Source organism: Neoarthrinium moseri (genome assembly GCF_022829205.1).
Source record: "Neoarthrinium moseri strain CBS 164.80 chromosome Unknown scaffold83_Wmoseri_CBS_16480, whole genome shotgun sequence".
Taxonomy (NCBI): domain Eukaryota; kingdom Fungi; phylum Ascomycota; class Sordariomycetes; order Amphisphaeriales; family Apiosporaceae; genus Neoarthrinium; species Neoarthrinium moseri.
This window is the reverse complement of record NW_026055197.1, coordinates 88,050-100,426: the sequence shown is the minus strand read 5'-3', so window position 1 is coordinate 100,426 and position 12,377 is coordinate 88,050. Positions and strand designations below refer to the sequence as shown.

Genomic DNA, 12,377 nt, shown 5'->3' with positions numbered 1-12,377 from the left:
CTCCCAACTCACCGGATCACTCTTTGACGGGAGTCTGTGTTCTTGCATTCGTTTGACGCTTTAGTCGCATCTCCTTGGTTACATTGCGACCACGCTGGCTGCACACATCCGGCAACATGGCGACCAACAGTGACGGGGTTCCCCAGGCTTACTTTGAGCCGCCCAACAGTCTGCTGGACATGAGCAGTCAGACCTACAACGGCCTTCTCGCGATTGGAACTCTCGCTACCACTTCCGTGCTATTTACGTCGGCGCTGCTAGCCTTCATCACATGGCGCATGATTGCCTGGAAGTCCCACTACACCAGCGCCGTTGGTCGCAACCAGTCGGTCGTTCTCATCTACCAGTTGGTTCTTGCCGACTTTCTACAATCGCTCGGTTTCCTGGTATCCTTTCACTGGGCATCGAATCATCGCATTATAGGACCTAATGGGGCTTGCTTCGCCCAGGGATTGTTAATCCAAGTCGGCGATGTGGCAAGCGCTCTCTTTGTGCTGGCAATTGCCGTGCACACGACCTATCAGGTTGTTCTATCACGGAGTGTGACATATAGGATGTTCATCGGCTGTATTCTAGGCCTGTGGTCTTTTGCTCTGCTTCTGACGTGTCTCGCTCCTGTTGTCGGCGGGCGCTACATTTTCCTGCGCGCAGGTGTTTGGGTAAGTCAATTTGCAATCGCACCAAGTTCGTTCGGGTTTGTTAATCCCAGATTCCAGTGCTGGATTTCTTCCGATCATGACAACATGCGCCTACTTCTTCACTATCTTTGGATATTCATCGTGCAGTTCGGTTCCATTGTCACATATGTTACAGGATTCTGGTACCTTTACCGATCAAAGCAGCCAGGCGCTATCAGGATCAACGGTGCCAGCGACAAAGCGATACGAAAGGCATCCACTGCTATGTTAGCGTATGCCTTGGTCTATACCATTTTGACTCTCCCTTTAGCGTGAGTTGTCATCCTTCGTTGCATGCAAGTAACAATCTAACAAAAGTCAACACTGCAGAGCCGGACGAATGGCTGCAATGTCACAAGACACCCTTCCCGATGAATACTACCTCTTCGCCGGAGCGCTCTTCACATCATGCGGGTGGGTTGATACCATTCTCTACGCGATTACACGTCGCTCGCTACTGTTCAAGGAGCTGGATGCATACAATGGCCAGTCAACCCCAGAGTACGCACATTCGAGCCGAAGAATGCCAAGGCAGGGCAGTACAGAGAGTATCCTTGCCCAGACAGGATTTGGGCAGCCCAGCGGAATCATGATGGACCGAACCGTCAAAATTGAGCTTGATGATTTGGAAAGCCAAGCCAGTCACGAGCACGAAGGCAAGGGATACTATGTCTCGGCCAAAGCTACGAAGAAATGAGACTGCGAACCTTGCGAATGTTGTCCAGGGGAACCGAACGTGTTGGGAATCTCTTAATGTAGTTATGTAATGTCCAAAAAGATACCCTATCTTTCAACTTAAATCTCTGTCCAGAGGCATATGCCACAATATGCTTCACGTTTGCCCGAATGCCAATACTCCGTGTCAAGCAATGCCAAATTATCAATGACCAGGTCATAGTGACATATCGATATGGCCAATCATGATGCGCCAGAGACTTCCCCCAATCAACGTACGAACGGAGAACCTGGGGTTGAACGTTGCAGCGAAGTCGCGTGACACTTGATTTGAGACAGGGTTATCGAATCCTTGCGACTAATTGTTCCTGTTTGATACCTACTTCAAAAGCACCCTAGTATGCTTAGGGCATCGCGCTGAGGCCTAAATGGAACGATCGTGGCTCTGGAGTAACACCCATCTGCAACACGCAATGATGCATTGGTTCTTCTAGGCTAATGGAAGTCATAGGATCCAGCAGCCAGTTGTTAATCAGCGAAGGACGTATCGGAACCTTCCCATGCCGTATATCGTCATGTGCTAGATTATTCGCAAAATGGCTAATTATAGGTCTCTATCTGGAGATGATCAGATGCAGTGCATTCGCTGTAAGTGGAAAAGTTGGTGCTTTCAAAGGCTATTGAGATCCCGACGCATACAGTTCCTTGACCATCTTGATACCACCGTTGGAGAGTCCAGGCCCTTGAACTTGGTTTCGAAACCCCCGGGCATGTCAAGTACTGTGTTTCAGCGTATGCACGTCATGGAACGGGTACCCGCGAATCATCATGTCGTGGCTCCGCAGGACTCAGACATAATATAGCACCATCCCGGGTGATAGTGTTTTGATTGTATCATTTTGTGGTGAGCTGTTGCTAGCAGAGGGGTCCATTACCACAGCAGTAATGGCTCCTGCGAAGCTTGGCAACCTGAACGCTTCACCAACCGATAGGGATTTCTTATTTTTCAATGTGTTGCCCAATCTGTGCTTTCGCGTTATCATAAAGACGTGCTGAGGATACGCCAAGTTGTAGATAAGATGTTGGTTCTGACGACCCCACATTGGGGCTTGGGCCAGCAATGAACCCCCTGACCAAGAATACGTAGTTAAGATCTGCCTGGTGTTAGCCAGGTTTTGTAGGTTTCCGGTACCACCTTTTACATGGTGAGTAGTTTCTAGACCGCGGGGTCTAGCTGTTCGTCGTACCATAACGATATTCGCTACGTCATTCTAGCTTCTGTAATCCATTGTAGAAATGAACATGTTCCGAAGTTAAAGCATCTTGCTCTTCGGCGAATGACCTGCGTTCTCTCCCCGGTGTGCGCAGACTGGGTTTCATGGCCCGGTTTCCTCGAGCACGGCCGGACACAATGCTGCTCCCTTGCTTCATCCGTTGGACAAGCCACTGAGGCATCCCCGATGCTCAGTCGTCCAATGTCTCATCTCGTCGTGGATGCCCAAGGTCGACCAAGCTTCAGTCAATGTCTTAGCTGCTGCAAGATCAGCGCAGATTCCGGGCCGCCAGGTGGGGCGGCCCTGTTTCCCCGGATTGTACCTGAAGCTACGGGCCTTTAGGTTCAAACCGGGCGCGAGGGGCCAGCAGCGCATGGGCACTCATCGCCGTTAAGATCGAGTGTCTGCGCGTCACCACAGGGTCATAGGACGTCTTCATCCCATACACATGATGAACTCTAAGCGACATGTCCGCGAACTGTCTAGACGCCTGCACGACTTTATTGCGCCGCCCGGGGAGATGGAGCGGGGTTGGCATATAGATATGGTGAACACCGCCGTGGCTCAGCGCATCGCTGTGGTGATGCAAATACGAAACCAGCTTAGTTAGACGCCTGGAATCAAGGCCGTCAGGATGTTGCCACTGTTGGTAGCCGGGTGTCTTACGCATATTGCAAGAGGTATGTCCTTTGAAATTATTGACTGGACTAGATGGCTTACAATCTCCAAGCGCAACTGAGGGGATCTACTACCGCACCCGTCACGGGATCAGGAACAGAAAGCCCGACACCTACACTCGCTTCCTCTGTCAATTACGCACCGAGTGTGACTCCAAATGTCGATGATCCCACAGCACCCGATGCACAAGAGGTTTGCCCTGGCTACGTGGCATCAAATTTCGTCGAGCACGATGCGGGGTTTACGGCAGACTTGACACTCGCTGGCCCAGCGTGCAATGTTTACGGTACAGACATCGAGGACCTTGTTGTTGATGTGCAATACCAAAATGCCACCCGTATGAACGTTAGAATTTATCCCAAGTATCTTGTGCCAGAGAACTACACTCAGTACATTCTCCCCGACTTCCTTAGCCCTGTCGGCGTTATTGAGCCTGGCTCAACCAAGGAGAGCAGCGATCTGGTCTTGGAATGGAGCAACGAGCCATCGTTTCAGTTCAAGGTGTCCCGTCGGCTCGGCGGAGCCCCCATTTTTGACACTTATGGAACTGTTATTGTGTACGAGAACCAGTTCTTGGAGATTGCCACTTCTATGGTCCCCGACTACAATGTCTACGGCTTGCCAGAAAGCATACGTGATTTCCGCATTGGGACGAACTACACTCAAACGTTCTGGAACCAATACCCAGTAATGAACGACAACCCCCTGGATACGAATATGCATAGTGTTCATCCGGTATACGTAGAGACACGATACGGGAATGAAACCTCTAAATCGCATGTTGTTTATGGCAGGAACCTCCATGGGCAGGAGTGGCTGATGAGACCTGACAATATCACCTACCGTACAATCGGTGGGAGCTTCGACTTCTACTTTTTCAGCGGTCCTACAGTCAATGAGGCACTGGCTCAGCAGCAGCTTGGTGTCATCAAGACACCAGTGATGCAGCCATACTGGGCTCTTGGCTTCCACCAGGTCCGCTGGGGTTACCAGAACTGGAGCGTGCTTCAGGACGTCATCGACAACTATGCCGCGGCCAATATTCAACTTGAGGCTATTTGGAATGATCTAGACTATCTACTGCAGTACCGAGATTTCACCAATGACCCCAACACGTATCCTATCCCTGAAGGACGAGAGTTCTTGGCAAGGCTCCACGCCAATGGACAGTACTGGATGCCGATTGTGGATCCTAACATTTATGCCCCGGATCCGACAAATGCCACAGATGCCTACGCACCGTACGAGCGAGGCGCTGCTCTTCAAGCGTTCATCCGCGACGGCGTTGATGGTTTTTACTATGGCGACCAGTGGCCGGGGTACAGCGTATGGCCTGACTTTCTCATCCCTGAAGGGGAGGAGTTCTGGGTCAATGAGTTTATACTCTGGCGTGAGCAACTCCAGTATGACGGGTGCTGGCTTGATCTCTCAGATCTATCGTCGTGGTGTACTGGCTCATGTGGGACTGGAAATCTGGAGCTGAACCCTGTACATGTTCCCTTTGGACTACCTGGAGAACCAGGACAGACGAGCTACGAATATCCGGAAGCATTCAACATCACTAACTCGACTGAGGCAGCCTCAGCTAGTGCAGCCGCCGTATCGCAATCAGCTGCATATCCCACCCATTCGGATGTGAGTACCCCTACTCTGGGCTTCACCGAACCGATTCCTGGGGTCAGAGATATCACTTTCCCGCCTTATGCATTGAATAACACACTGCCGGGGCATTCCTTGGAAAAGTCCGCTGTTGCTCCGTATGCAACCCACAGCGATGAGTTCAATACTACTGAGTACGAAATGCACAATCTGTTCGGCATTCAGAGTTCCAATGCGACATACAATGCTCTTGTGGCAGCCATCCCAGGCAAGAGACCTTTCCTGATCTCAAGATCTACATCGCCTGGGAGTGGAAACCTCACTGGACACTGGGGTGGTGACTCCAACTCCAAATGGGGTAATATGTACTATACAATTGCTCAGGCCTTGACATTCAGTATCGCTGGTATCCCATATTTTGGTGTTGAGACATGTGGTTTCAATGGAAACACGGACATGGAGCTTTGCACTCGATGGATGGAGGTAAGCGCATTCTTCCCACTATACCGAAACCACAATTCTCGTCCTGGAAACACCATTGCGCAGGAAGCATACCGGTGGGCAACAACTGCAGAGGGAACTCGTCGAGCCATGGACGCACGTTTCAAACTTTTGGCTTACCACTACACGCTCTTCTGGAAAGCACATACATGCGGTGCTACGGTAATGCGCGCCCTTCAATGGGAATTCCCCAACGAGGAAAGTTTGAAGGCTGTCGATAATCAATTCATGCTTGGCCCGAGCATTTTGATCACCCCGGTTCTCGAGCCTCTGGTGACGAGCGTTAGAGGAGTTTTCCCAGGAATCGCGGACGGCACGCGGTGGTATGATTGGTATAATTATACCGAGGTACACGCTCAACCTGGTGAGAACAAGACGATTGAAGCGCCGCTTGTGCACATTCCAGTCTTCATTCGAGGGGGTAGTATCATTCCATCACAGAAACCAGGGAATACCACCAAAATGACCCGAATGAATCCCTGGACTATCATTGTTGCTCTAGACATCCAAAACGAAGGAGTTGGCAGCCTCTATTTGGATGACGGCCTTAGCTTGGTCCAAGATGCTACCAAGGAGATCGAGGTAAGAATACCCCAGGAGAGGTGATATCCGAGAGCATTATACTGATAATGGTTACAGCTATCATTCTCTAATGCAACACTGCGAGCGATTGTGACTGGAGACTATGAAGACAATAACCCTCTGGCGAATATCACTATCGCTGGGTGGCAGGGACAGGTTGATACTGTCTCGTTAACCATCGACGGGAAAGAGAAAAATACTAGTGGTGTCACGATTAGGACGGACGGCAGCACCTTGTACGTAGAGAACCTACAAGAAGCAACTGAAGGAGGTGTCTGGACGGGCGACCTGGTTGCCAAATTCACCAGGTCATCATGGGGACAGCACGGTCATGGGTTACACTCTCCACATGGTCACAGTAATCAGCATGGTACCCCGGAGCCTGGGGACTGGGAACCACTGGGCTCGAAGCCTGTCAATCCACGCCGTTAGATGCGCGTGCATAAAGCTCTTATGATAGTCGACTCCTACTTTGTGGCGGATCAGTTTCTATTCATGGTAGCATAGTTATAGTTAATTAGCATGTTTTAATTGTGTCAATGATCAACTTAAAAGGCAACGACTACTAGACGCCTAAGCTAACTCAAGCGGTTTAGAAATGTCCAACTGTTGATTAGTGAATATCCTTGTATCAAATATGACGAAACTATTGAGATTCCACTCGGTGTTCATGTATGTCCACTGATCTTGCTTTATCATCCAGCCCCAATTTCATGAACCCATCAGCCCTAGATCGCATCCTGTTTTGTGCGCCAAAAGTTTCTAATGTCACTCCATCGCCACTCGCATTGTAAGCTGGCGTATCACTATGACTTGGTAATAGACGGCCGAAGGTTCGATCAAAGATAGGGCGTAACGCCGGGCTGCAAGCGACTATTATCGCGACTCCAGGCTCAACAGTACCGTATATCACTGTTGGTACTGCGGAACGGGATACATCGGTGAAGTCTATGGTAAGGACGGTATATAGTCTCACGGCAGCAAAGGTGACCGTGCTGATACAATCTAGTGTTAGCTTTCGCTGTTAGAATTGATAAGCTCGAGGTGTCTGCTTACAGGATTCCGGCGCCGAAAACACATGCGAGTGCAACTTTATACCGCATTGGCATCCTCAGCTTCCATACCATCGGAATTGGCAGTGCCAGGATGGTCACTTCATTGAGGATATCGACGATCCCAATCGACGCGAACGCTGCTATCTGATCCCCACACGAACCACCGGGAGTGAATGGATTCCAATTCATTTCGATTGGGCGGCAGATTAGAAGACCAATAAGTATCGTTAGAACTATCCAGAGGGCACTGAAGATCATGACAGCAATTGCTACGAGCCTAAATGTTGGCGTGATGAAGATACGCATCAGCATCCAGATAATGCTTATCTTGACCAGTCCCATAGAGATGGCGTATAGAACCTGGACGGAGTAGGTTGCCTAGCTCGGTACGGGATATGGTCAGTGGTATTCCCCGTAGTAACGAAAGGTGCATACCTTTGAGAGCCGAACAATGTGCCAAGGCTGTAGCTCGTCGAGGCCATGGCCTGAACCACCAACGAATACCATCATGAAATTCGAGATGACGATTCCATAGAAGGCTACTAGAGCTCCCAAGTGCATCCAATCTTCGAGGTAGTATCTGCCTCCCTTAGTCTTACGACACCAGAACCTCATCGCTGTCCATGCTGTCGTGAGAACTACGAGAATGATATTCGACACAACAATATTGACCCCAGCAGCAGTCAATGGCAGGATGTCCGTCTCGATCTTGTCAGCATGGTGAGTATCGTTAGACACGATGGCCAATCGTGGATGAAGTAACGATGATAACATTATGCCGCTTGAAAGTCGTGCACTGGATCATATCTTGTCGATCAGTACGGCAATGGTTACGAAAAATGGAGCTTCTGACTGGGACAGAAGTCGATTAAAGCTATCATCGGCGCTCGCATTGACAGCATAGCAAATGAGGCACAGTCATTCCTTCGATTCGTCGACACTACGGGACTACCCGTGTCGGACCTGAATCACGTCGGCATATTGGGGGTGGTCAAGGTCCAACGTACGACTGTGAAGCAAAACGCTTCCAATCCTGATTCACTGAAGCTGCGACCACACCGGGTTTGACATCCTTGTCAAGCGCAGGGTTGGGACAAATCCCTGTATATAGGATCCTGAGACCTGATGGCAGATAATCCTAAGGTACGGCACCTCGCCATTCGAAGGTCTTGGGTTTTAACAATGATGTTGAAGTCATATCATCCTTCAAGTAATTAACTTTCTGAATGAATTTCAAGGTCATGCTGTGGAGAAAAGGAAATGGACATCTTGCTCCTGGATGTACGATTCTCAAAGTCTGTGCTCGGAGATTCAACAAGATCCGTGAATGAACTGCCAGCAATTGACTATGAGCCATTAATTGAGCACAAGGGGACATGCGCCAATGCAACTTGGATGTATTCCTTGTTTGCAATCCCGGCATCTTGAGTTGAATTGCATGTCCGCTACCTCGGCCGTGCTCCACACTGAATGCACAACGGCTTGCATTCCCAGCTTCCGGACAGGTTTGATTGGTTACCGAGTGGCTGGTGCCTCGCATTACTGGTTCGTCGACTCCGAAGCCCCAACTCATCTTACGATTATTATGCATGTTGAAATTGGGGTTTACTGCCAGCTGAGAAATTCTTTGGGCATGGACGAAGAAAAACGTTTCCGGCTTGCTCCCCGGACTTCCCCTGCGCAGGTGAAATGAGGAAATATAACTAATTACAGGATATAGGGCTACAAACTACTGTCGGCAAAGAACAGCAGGCCTTCTCACCTCCGTTATTTTGCCCTCCATTCTTTTCAAACATCATAGCCCCAGCCACCAAAATTGCAAATCTGTCAACACAGAGTTGCACAGCCTGCCAAGAAGTGTTCCCGACTGAGTCATGCTGCTACCAACGATGTGGGATTACATCGTTGTCGGCGGTGGGCTGGCTGGCTCTGTCGTTACAAATCGCTTGCTGAAACACGATGCTTCCCTGAGGATCCTTGTCCTCGAGGCTGGACCGGATGTTAGTAATCGTACAGACATCTTGTATGTCAACTCGACAAACCTGATCCAGGGCGACTTCGACTACAATTACCAGACGTATGTTCCTTGGGCCCAAACGTGATATGGCATACACTCTCATAAATTGTATTTCCTTGCATTGCTCGTTATGGATTGTGACCGCTTTGACAGGCCTATTTGCCGATGTTCGACTTGAAGCTGGTCAATACGCTAATACTCATCGCGCAGTGTCCCGCAGGTCCATCTGGACAACCGACAGATTGGAAACTCCGGTGGACGAGCACTTGGAGGAGGCTCCGCCATCAACACATGTGAGAATCCTCGCTTTCAGACAGGCTCGTTCCTCTGATGAGTAATAGGTGGATGGACTCGTGGCCCCAGACTTGACTATGATCTCTGGGCACAAACAGTCGGCGATGATCGCTGGAGCTATGACGGTCAGCTTCCGTATTTCAGGTCCACAGAGGACTGGTGCGACGATAATCAAAACCCTGATCAGCATGGCCATGAAGGACCATTGTACGTTGCCTCGGTCTCGTCCACCGGCCGCCAGTATCCATTACGAGATCAAGTTGAACAATCCTGGCACGAGATAGGGGTCGAGACGATTCCAGAGCTGGATGGAAATGCAGGCAATACTTTAGGTGTCAGCGAACTGTTTGAAAACCGCCGTGATGGCAAACGCCAGATCGCCAGTGTTGTATACCCGCTCAACGGAGCAACAGTTCTCACCAATACGCTAGTGGATTCTATCATCATTGAAAAGGACAGTGATGGCAATGCACAGGCGACTGGAGTGCGGCTTGCCAACGGCATCGAGTACAAGGCCAGGCAAGTGATCGCATCCGCAGGGGCATATCGAACGCCGCAGCTGCTGATGTTGTCGGGCATTGGACCTTCGGAGACACTATTATCTTTGGGTATCGAAACGAAGCTAGACCTGCCAGATGTGGGTAAAGGCCTTGCGGATCATGTCATGTTCTCCATGTTCTGGAAGCTCAAGAATCCCGAACTCGGGTATGCCATTGGCTCATCGAACCCGCTCTTCCAGGAGCCACAGTTCGGTCTTGGGAACGCAAACAACTTCATTACTTCTACGGCTGTTCCGAAAGATGGTCTCGCTGAGGCCATAGCCAAAGACGAAGGCCGTACCCCAGACCCTACCTCTCATCCTTTGCTCAAGGATACGCACGCGATGATGGAGAACTTCGTGCTTTATCTACCGCTGCCAGCTGCAGACCCCATTCTTCCCACAAATGGAACCTGGATCACCACCACCATGGTAGGCCTGCAACCGACATCCAAGGGTTCTGTCACGATCTCGTCCAAGGACCCAAAAGTGCCCCCAGTCATCGATCCGAACTATTTTGCTACCGAGGTAGACAAGTACGTCTGGCGGGAGTCGATCCGCCAGATGGTGTCTCTAGTCTCCGGAAACCAGACGGTCTTAGGTCGCGATATCATCGAAGTTGAGACACCTCCGAGCAGCTTCGACCCGATCAACTCGGGCGTGAGCGACGAATACCTTGACGCCAGGGTCCGTACCAGTGGGATTTCAACCTACCACGGGATGGGTACTTGTGCCATGGGAAAAGTAGTCGATGCTAATCTTAAGGTTAAGGGTGTTCAGGGCTTATTCGTTGTGGATGCTTCCGTGTTTCCTGTGGTTCTTGGCGCACATATCCAGGCAGCCACATACGCACTGGCTGAGCAAGCCGCTGGAATTATATCGACGAACTCGTTAATTTAACCTTGATACTAGATGGCCATTAATCCTGAATAATTAATCAGTGGTCATTCACGGGAAGACTGGTGGCCCGACTGTCTTGAAGAGGAAAGAATCAGTCAATTAGAGTGGCATAATTCTGCACAGTCTGCCATAGCCCATTTCAGGCGCACATAAAACCAATACCAGGTCCTTGTTCTTGTGCAAAGAATTCCAATCACAACATTTAATACCCATATTCGTCGATTACATGGTGCTTTCATTCTTCAGTCAAGTCAATGAACTCCTCATCGTCGAAAGCATCGTGTCGGGGGAGCTTCGTGGCTCGTGAGTCGTCTTCACAATGGCCGCCGTCGGGGCTATCATCACGCTCTCTCTTGATCGCGAGTTTGGTCTTCTCCTTTGCCTCCTTGTCCTCTTCGGTCTCCTTGTCTGGCTTAGGCTCCTTCTGTTTAGTCTGGTTCTTCTGCTGAGACTCCTGCTCGACCTGCGAATGTCAGCCGTTACTGGAATGGAGGCTGAGTCCCGATGTTGCTAACCTTGAGTTGATCCAGCCTCTCCATTGCCAATCGATTGATTTCTTCACGGGACAGGTTGATCAAGGCGTCAGGCGGTGTTGCAGCTCGCGGAATGATGAGCTCCTTCTCCAGGTCCTCTGTTAATGATCCTAAGTTAGAGTCTCCAAAGCAGCGATTCTGTAAGCAAAGTCAATCATACCTCGTGAGCGATAGAGGAAGCGGAAGATGGCCAGAGGTCGATGCTCATCTTGCTGCCAGTACCGACGGTTCTGGAAGTGGGTGACTCTCATCTGGCTAACAACCCGCGACTGTTCATGACTTCTGTCTATTAGCATTGGTTCGTTATCTTTCACATCATAGAACTCACGCGACGGTGTGCGAGATCGATCGGCCTTTCAGTGCCTTCTCAGCGATGGCGGTAGGTGTGTTGGACTGGGGCTGAGGGTCCTGGTATGGCTGCCAACCGGTCAGAAAGCAGCGATGGAAGCGCAGCTCAATGGCTCCAAGACCTTTGGCAATCTTCATGTCATTCTGAACGCGCTCCTTGCGGATGTCATCAACAGTCTCGATCGATGCAAACTTGAAGTCCTCGTTGGCCATCTGGCCTTGACTGCTGATGCCGGGCTTCCCTGTGAAGCGACCAGTGTGAGGGCCAAGCACTGTGTGAATCTTGCTGACGAAGTACATTGCCTCCCACTGGCCGTTGACGTAGCAGCGCACCTCCAGGTCGTGGCTGGGGAAGCCCCAGTTGTAAGTGTTCTCGACCTGGAAGTTCACAGTGAACGAAGCGCCGCTCACAGACTCGATGTACTTCGTGGTCGTTGTGAGGTCTCTCTTGTTTGCCTCTTTGGCATCATGATCATCGTAGTGGGTTGTTCGGGCTCCAGCGACTTCAATCCACGCCTGTATACCGGCGACGCGACTGTGGAAGGCCATACCGACTGTAGCAGATTGGCTGAGGAGCTGCCCTGTTGTTGTGAGAGAGCGCAGCTTTGTGCAGGCGAAGAAATGGCGTAAGGTGAAAAGAAATGATGATGGTTTGAACTCGCGTCCACAGTGGGACAAAAAATATTGGATAACAGTCCAGTCTTCT

General features: G+C 50.4%; 5 protein-coding genes across 5 annotated transcripts; 3 read left to right on the top strand and 2 right to left on the bottom strand.

Annotated features, from left to right (window-relative positions):
• Positions 1 to 116: 116 nt before the first annotated feature.
• On the top strand, positions 117 to 1,374 carry JN550_012303 (uncharacterized protein; the record flags this gene model as incomplete). Its single annotated transcript, XM_049310764.1, has 3 exons — positions 117 to 659; positions 717 to 949; positions 1,008 to 1,374. 3 exons carry the CDS (start codon positions 117 to 119, stop codon positions 1,372 to 1,374), a joined length of 1,143 nt encoding a protein of 380 aa, XP_049165739.1.
• A 1,886-nt stretch (positions 1,375 to 3,260) lies between these two features.
• On the top strand, positions 3,261 to 6,418 carry JN550_012302 (uncharacterized protein; the record flags this gene model as incomplete). Its single annotated transcript, XM_049310763.1, has 3 exons — positions 3,261 to 3,306; positions 3,357 to 5,986; positions 6,044 to 6,418. 3 exons carry the CDS (start codon positions 3,261 to 3,263, stop codon positions 6,416 to 6,418), a joined length of 3,051 nt encoding a protein of 1,016 aa, XP_049165738.1.
• Positions 6,419 to 6,632: 214 nt separating this feature from the next.
• Positions 6,633 to 7,815, bottom strand: JN550_012301 (uncharacterized protein; the record flags this gene model as incomplete). The annotated part of the gene is made up of 3 exons (XM_049310762.1): positions 6,633 to 6,981; positions 7,043 to 7,419; positions 7,477 to 7,815. 3 exons carry the CDS (start codon positions 7,813 to 7,815, stop codon positions 6,633 to 6,635), a joined length of 1,065 nt encoding a protein of 354 aa, XP_049165737.1.
• A 1,115-nt stretch (positions 7,816 to 8,930) lies between these two features.
• On the top strand, positions 8,931 to 10,790 carry JN550_012300 (uncharacterized protein; the record flags this gene model as incomplete). Its single annotated transcript, XM_049310761.1, has 3 exons — positions 8,931 to 9,118; positions 9,269 to 9,351; positions 9,400 to 10,790. 3 exons carry the CDS (start codon positions 8,931 to 8,933, stop codon positions 10,788 to 10,790), a joined length of 1,662 nt encoding a protein of 553 aa, XP_049165736.1.
• A 235-nt stretch (positions 10,791 to 11,025) lies between these two features.
• JN550_012299 (uncharacterized protein) lies at positions 11,026 to 12,220 on the bottom strand (the record flags this gene model as incomplete). Its single annotated transcript, XM_049310760.1, has 4 exons — positions 11,026 to 11,253; positions 11,306 to 11,421; positions 11,484 to 11,602; positions 11,652 to 12,220. The coding sequence occupies 4 exons, from the start codon at positions 12,218 to 12,220 to the stop codon at positions 11,026 to 11,028; spliced, it is 1,032 nt and encodes a 343-aa protein (XP_049165735.1).
• Positions 12,221 to 12,377: the final 157 nt, after the last annotated feature.